The sequence below is a fragment of the Talpa occidentalis genome, unplaced genomic scaffold, assembly GCF_014898055.3.
Source record: "Talpa occidentalis isolate TD23 unplaced genomic scaffold, MPIMG_talOcc4v2.1 talOcc4.11, whole genome shotgun sequence".
NCBI lineage: Eukaryota > Metazoa > Chordata > Mammalia > Eulipotyphla > Talpidae > Talpa > Talpa occidentalis.
Window position 1 is genome coordinate 97,747,641 of NW_023601104.1, and position 7,560 is coordinate 97,755,200.

The 7,560-nt window shown below is 53.3% G+C and overlaps 1 protein-coding gene across 1 annotated transcript; it reads left to right on the forward strand.

The window, feature by feature from the left end:
* The first annotated feature begins 381 nt into the window (after positions 1 to 381).
* TCL1A (TCL1 family AKT coactivator A) lies at positions 382 to 4,208 on the forward strand. Its single transcript, XM_037502009.2, has 4 exons — positions 382 to 538; positions 2,443 to 2,613; positions 2,983 to 3,040; positions 3,527 to 4,208. Exons 1-4 carry the CDS (start codon positions 422 to 424, stop codon positions 3,556 to 3,558), a joined length of 378 nt encoding a protein of 125 aa, XP_037357906.1. The 5' UTR covers positions 382 to 421; the 3' UTR covers positions 3,559 to 4,208.
* Positions 4,209 to 7,560: the final 3,352 nt, after the last annotated feature.

The window sequence follows — 7,560 nt, forward strand, 5'->3', positions numbered from 1 at the left end:
CCCTCCCTGCCTGGAGCCCCGCCCCACCCTGCCTGGAGCCCCGCCCCACCCTGACTGGAGCCCCGCCCCTCCCTGCCTGGAGCCCCGCCCCTCCCTGCCTGGAGCCCCGCCCCACCCTGCCTGGAGCCCCGCCCCACCCTGCCTGGAGCCCCGCCCCTCCCTGACTGGAGCCCCGCCCCACCCCGCCTGGAACCCCACCCCGCCTGGGGCCCCGCCCCACCCCGCCTGGAGCCCCGCCCCACCCTGCTGGAGCCCCGCCCCACCTGGAGCCCCGCCCCTCTCTCGGGTCCCACCTCCCGAGGCCTTCCAGCCGCCCAGCAGCTTGGGGGCGCCCTATAAAGCGTCTGAATCCTGCACCCAGCCCACCAGCAAACGGCCTCAAGAGGCTCCGGCTTTTCTTCCCGGGCCCGCCCTGGGCGCGATGGGCGAGCTCCCTTTCAGTGTGCACGCGTCCTTGGACCCGGACCACCTGTGGATCTGGAACGCGGGCTTGTATGTGGACGAGTACCAGCGCACCTGGCTGCCCATAATCATCCAGGTACAGCCGCTGTACGGTCCTGCTGGGCGCAAGGGCGTGGGGTCACCCTCCCTAACTCAGCCCTGGGCGCCTGGGCCCCCCTGGTCGCAGCTGGGGGAGGGCAGCAGCCAGGGGACTCGGGAGGCCTGTTCTGCTCCTGGCGGCCATTGGAGCTCACAGGTGAAAGCACTTGGAGCGAGACTGTGAAGGATGCCCAGAAGCTCACCAGGCCAGGAAAGGAGGGAGGAGAAACACAAGGGCTGTGGCTCAAAGGATGGCCGGGGGGTGTATGCATTCGGCCTACAGTAAAATGGGACTTTTCTGGGCTTCTGGGTCCTAGTTCATAAAATAGACTAAATACCTCTAAAGTAAGTGAGTCATTCATACTGGTCGCCGATTTTCAGAAGCTCCTTGGGCGAACCCCAGCAATCTATTTTAAAAGGACCCTCAACAGGTTACGAGCAACCAGATTTAGAAACCATTGCCCTAGAGTTTAGGGTGTTTCATCCTTCTCAGTGCTGTGGAGGACCTCACTTCTTCCCAAGGTGATGTAGAACCCGGCATGACTCAGGCTGATGTCGGTGTGTTAACACCTGAGCTGCAGCTTAAGTTAACCTTAACTTTTTTTTTTTCAAGAAACATAACTTTCTTACACATGCTTTCCATTACAGCTTAGGTTTTCTCAAAGCAACTTAGGTGGAAGCTGCTAAAACTCCTCCCATAAACTAAAAAGGGAAATATGTAATCATAAAATTAAATCTATGTAATATGAGGACATTTATGTAATATAAGCAAACAGCAAGAAGTTATTGCATAACTATGTCCCCATTTTACAGATGAGGAAATCAAAGTATAAAGTGGTCAACTTGTCCAATGTACAGTTGTTGGTAGGTAACGGGTTGGGATCCAGGCTCTTAACCACCACCCAAACTTACATCTTTATTGGCATTAAAAATGTTGAAATCAAGTGAAATGTTTACTGTTTGGAAGTCAAGTACTTGAAAGAATATTTAAGTGAATATCTATTTCATCTCTGGTTGGGGCACCACTTCCTCAACCTGACACTAAAACCACAAAGCAGGATTTTTCACATATTCATTATAAATTCTGCACAAAATATAATCCCCTGGCAAGCCAAAGGAACCCATGCGCTCAACATGTAAAGAGATACTTAAACCAACAAGTAAAAGATGAATAATACAAACTAAAAATGGTTAAAGGTTATGGAAGATGATTTACTAACACAGCCAGAATGTGATTTCCACACACCTTCAGTCAGATCTGTTTTAACAGACTTCTAATTTATTTCATAGACAGAAAATTTTAAAAAACTGCTTCCACTTTGGAAACCATCTTGGGTGCTTCCTTTACATCCCAAGCATGGGCCTAGGCCATGGGGGTTTGCAGTGAACGTGGTCAAATCCCAGTGGTTGTGCCATTTTGCTGGGAAAGGACAATTGAGGGGGGTGGTAAGTTTGTGGACCTCAGCGGAGAGTGAGTGATGGGACGTGGGGTGGTGTCTGCAGGCAAGAGGCTTGGAACCTGGGCTTGCATTTGCCTGTCTGCTCCTGCCCAGCTTTTTGAACCTCCGTTTGAGGCTGACCACCTATGTATGTTCCAGAGTCAAACTTTGCTGAAATTTGTCTTTATATACATAGATTTGAGTGGAGACCTGTCTGGAAATCACACCCAGAAACGAGAAGTTGGTCAGGAAAAAAATGAGCCCTGTGTGACCCCATCTGGGTGTCTAGACCTCTGTGAGTCCTGGTGGCCCTGGCCCAGCCAGACCTTAGAGGAGTGTGCACGGCCAAGCCTGAGCTCCTGGGAACAGTGTCCCCAGCTCAGATGCTGGGTGGGTGGCAGGAGGACTTGTGGCTGGAGAAGTGTGGTCCCGGGCCCGAGGTGCACCCGATCTTCTTTTTCAGGCAGAGACTAACCTCCAAGTGCTCATGCGTCAGGTGGATGTGGCCCCCGGGGAGGCCATGCGCCCCAGCCAGCTGCCCCCCAGCCTGCTGCCTTTGATGTGGCAGCTCTACCCCGGGAGAAGGTACCGAGCCTCTGACTCCAGCTTCTGGCGCATCGTGTACCACATCGAGGCAAGTGTGTGCCGCCCCCAGGAACCAGTCGGGGCTCCAAGGGTGGCCCTGGCCCCTGCCTGGGGGTCTGGTCTCTCCAATATCTGTTCCCTCCACGTCTGCACCTGAAGGAGGAATTCACCACAGGTTTTCTTAAGGACTGGATTAGAAGGTAGAGCCAAATTATCAGACCACCCCCCCGCCAGGTCTCTAAAATTAAGAAGCCCACTCTGCCTCAGGGATCCTCTCTGGTGGGCAGTCATGGAGTGAAGGTGGGAGGTCTCCCCAGAGTACTGGAACCCCCCCAGCTGTTCCCAGCTGGTGGAAGCCCAGGGGCTGGAAGTAGGAGAGTTGTGGGGTCCCGGTCTCTAGCGCCCTTCTCTCCCGCAGTTTGGCGGCATAGAGGACTTGCTCCTTGAGCAGCTACCAGACCCGGATGTACAACCTGGTGAGCACCTCGAGGCCCACCCCCGTCTGTCCAGAGTGGCCAGGTCACAAGGAAGGACAACCCTTCTCCATGCAGATGGTGCTGACCCCACCCTGACCGTGCTGCCCATGAGGCCCCAGGACTAGGAGCTATGCTCTCTCCTTGGCCACCTCGGCAGTCAGTCATTTCTAGGCACCCCCCGGTGTCACACCCACATGTCCAGAGCCTCTGGGCTTGCTTGGTGCGTCAGTCGCCAAGGTGGAATTGCATGGTGAAGGTGAAAGCTAAGATTTCAAGCAAGTGCATTGGCTTGTCCAGCTCACAGTCACATTTCCAAGCCAGGTCATCCGCACCTCTGGGCACTGTTCACCCTGGCTCAGCTCTGGGGACCAGCACTGGCCACCAGGCTCCCCTGTCCAGACTCCCCTTTGCCCTCCATCCACCCCATCCTCTAATGGTCCTGCCCTGACTCTGTCCTCTTGTCCATCTCTGGTCTTCTTGTCCCAGGTCCAGCTGTCCTGTCTCCCCTGGTCTCCTGAGCCCCGAGTCCTGCCAGCCTGCAGTGGGGATGTTCATGCCATGTCCGTCTCATTCTCCAGTCCTGTGTTCTGTACTACCCACAACCCAGCCCCTGAGGGAACAGACGGGCAAAGGATGCACACCTTCCCGGGGCCTGCAGGACCCGCCCCTGCGGCCTCCCGGGCAGATGACTCTGGGCAGGACCTGGTGGCTAGCCCTTCCTCCTGCCTTCCTCCTGACTTCTCCACTGCCTGCTGGTCTTCATCCTCCCTCTCCCACTGTGCCTCGCAGAACTCATCACCAACTGCTCCCCATTCTGCTCGGTGAAGCTCCAGCTGTAGGCCTCGGGCCTCCTCACCTGCACTCTGGAACAGCTGTCTCCTGTGACACCGGCCTGCACCCAGCAGCAGCCCCGTGGCCCAGCAGGTGCAGGCACGGCTCGGAATAAACTGACAGCAGCCCGGGTCTCTGCTCAGGCTCAGAAGCCAGCGGGTCTGGTCCACAGCTGGGACCCAGAGGAGGCAGGCACACCAGCTCTGCGACGGGCCCCAGGAGCCCACCTGTGGAAGGACAGAGGTTGGATTCCCCCCCCCACCTTTTTAGGGGCCTCCGCACTGGGTGGTCTGAGATTGTATGTAGTGTGAACACTTTGTAATGTTAATTAAATGTGAAACAGTTCATCTGTGTGTTCGATCAGCTTATACCCTTGGCCTGGATGCTGGTGGAGAGAAGCAAGAACAGGTGGTCACATGTAGGAAATCTTGAAAGGGAAAGAAAACCCATGAATTTAGTGTAGCTCTTTATATTGGAGGTAAGAGTGGGTCCCCTTCCCATATAATCCAAGCACGTGAAGCCTCACTGCTCTGGGCAGCATCATTAGAGGTCCAGTATCTTCATTCTCAGAGGGTGTAACAAGTACAAGGCAGTTTTCACTCTTGTGCCCTTCAGTCTTTGCTCTACAGGTGAATCCAGCTCGTGCTCCCAGCACTCTCGGAGGCTGCTCTAAATGTTTGATTTCCTGAAGCTCATTGTTTAATAGATTACTCCAGAAGGGTAAGTTGATCCCGTTAACTTGCACCGTTTGTCTGGGCCTTGAAGGTCACTTTGGTTGGAAAAATTATTCTTGGCTTGCATTTCTTTCTTGAGCACCTGCACTATTATCCCATTCACCCCACTGAGTTTTAACTTCAAAGTGTTCTGCGAAGGTCTAACACCATATGAATGACTTGGTTATTTTACCTTATGCTAAAAAGATTTCTAAAATTTTTATAAACCGTGTCTTGATTTTCTAGTCATATGTCCCAGCCTCCCTCATGCCTCTTTAAATACACAGGTTCAAATCATTTTTGGTGCGTGTTGGGGAGGGTTGGGGGAGAGCTCTCTTTTCTGTTTTCCTTCTATTATGCTGCCCTCTTTTTCCTGGGGAGTGGGCTTCTGTTAAGTTTATTTGGTTCTGTGTGTTCTACTTTTTTTTTTTTACCTTTTTTTAACTTTTTTTTTTTTTTTAATTTATTTATACAAGCACTGGGTACAGAATTCACCAGAGCGGGAAACAGAACAGGCAGACTGACAAAGAAGTACACTGCTGAGGGGAGCAGTGGGCGGCAGGAGAGGTCTGCACGCCATGTGGGACCCTTGCCCTGCGGCCGGGGATTGAACCAGCGCTGCAGAGACTGCAGGCAGCTTCGCAGCCCAGCGCTCAACTGCTGCACCACCAGGGGAGGCCCTGGTTCTGTGTGTTCTAGATCCACCATTTCCTCTTGAATTCCCTTGACCTTTTTTTCCTACTGAGTTTTTTTTTTTTAAAGATTTATTTATTCATGCATGTAAGAGCCAGGGGACAGGACAGAAGTATAGGACTGAGAGGATTCACCAGAGACAGAGTGGGGAGCAGAACAGGTAGACTGAAATCCACTGCTGAAGGGAGCAGCGGGTGAGACAGGAGAGGTCTGCTGGGCCATGTGGGTTGCTCCCTGGCTGGGGATTGAACTTGTGCTGCAGTGACTGTGGATAGCTTCATAGTGCTGAGACTTTACCCGTTGGGCCACCAGGGAGGCCCCCTTACAGAGTTTTTATTTCTGCTTTCTATAGTATTTTTTCTACCCTAGCTGCTGGTGGAGAGCTTTGAGGGGGTTGGAAAGCAAGGGCCACTGTTACCATCTTGTCCTGACGCCCTGACACTAAGTTACCTTATTAGTGACCTGGTGTTTGGTTTACAGAACAACTTTATTTACCATGAGCAAATCCTTAGAGAGGGACTAATCCCAACTAACAGGTTAACTTGAACCAGCCTAGTGCAGTCAGTGTGGGGAGGGGGGTGGCCTCTGTGGCAAACACAGCTCACTAATTAAAGTGAAGATCTTCCCAAGAGAGTCATCTCACAAATAACCTTGTTATAAGGACCATTCGTTTGTGGGTGAAAAGTCAGTAGTTCTTGAAACTATTAAACAGAACATTTCACTAATACGGGGAGCTCTCTAGGCGTCTCAACCACACTGGATAAACCAACCTCGAAGCCCAGCCCAGGTACGTGGGTGAAGACTCAGATTGCCTGGGGTGGAGGCCCCCAGGGCAGGCATCCCAGGAACCTGGCTGGGGCGCTGCCTTGACCGTCCTGCCCCTCCACTGGCCTCCTTGGCCACAGATGCGCGGAGCTGTGTCCACTTCTGCACCTTTTGCTTGGATTATCCTGGGTTAAGTGTTTCCGTGTTGATCTGATTCCCTGACCTAGATGGCCTTGGATGGACATAGGGATCCCTCATCTTGAAGGGGCACACGCTGTTAGAGGAATGGCTGAAGAAAATTAAATGGTCAACTGCGTTCAGATCCCGGGCAACATGTGCAAAAGCCCATGAAGCTGGGGAGAGCCTAGAAACGCCCAGAGAGGACAAGCTGTCCCCCACCCCCACTTCCAGATGGCCATAATGCCCGGTGGAGAGCAAGAAGCAAAGTAGGGAAGGAAGACGCGGCCCCCACCTGCCAGGGCTGATGGAACGACCCCCAGAGCACAGTAAAAGGGGGGGTGGGGGTGACTTACAAACTCCTGCCTGGACCAATAAACCAACACTCCACAAGGGTCTGTTCAGCACAACCCAGAAAGGGGCAGAGCAAACAGCCCCTGTGCCCCACTTAAGCCAGGAGCTCCCCCCTTTCCTCGCAGTGGTTCTCCCTTGGGGTCTGCCCTCCTGGGACTTCTCCCGCCCCGGATGCTTTTATTCTGTCTCTAAAAAAACCTTGGCTTTTGCTTCTGCTACAGACTTGGCTTTGTAGTCTTTCATGGCCATAGACAAGGACCAAGGAACCCCCAAACCCAGAAACAATACATACTTAGCATAACTTATATGTGAATAAAACGCTGATCATAATTTAATAATCCCTGTTCTTTTCCCAGTGAAACCCGGGTGCTTTGGTGAAACCCGCTGAGCCCCGGGTGCCCTGTATGGAGGCCCAAAAGCCCCTCCTTTCGGACAAGATTTATTCTCGCTGGGCTGCCCCCTCTTGCCCCCCCCCCCATCACCCTTCGCTACCTCTCCCAAGATTTCAGTGGGGCTCACACTTCTCTCTGTCACCTGACTTGGAGTTCCAAGGTGTAGGGTAAATGGTTGTCAGGCTTTCCTGCCCTCCCGCCATTAGCGTTGATGATGGATGCCTGCGGTCCTGAATGCATGCCCGATGGCGGCACCTGGAGTGGGGTGTGGGCATATGTGGATGGGATTCACCTGGGCTGAGACTGGGCCTATAAGGGCGGCTTCACAAGGACACCAGAGGAACGGAACAGGACCAGAAGGAGAACTACAGAGAAGCAGAGACCACCAGAGGATGCCAGAGAGCCCAGAAAGTGTGAAGATTTCCTGGGGGCAGGGAGGCCTGGCAACGCCCCCCGCCCCCAACCTCCACGTGCTTTTTCTGGGCCCTGCCTAGGATTCTCACAGGAGTAGTCTCATGGCCTTACCTCTTCTGTAGTTACTCGTCCTCATAACCTTTGTCTCTGAGCGACACCACACTTGTATCCCTGCCTCCAG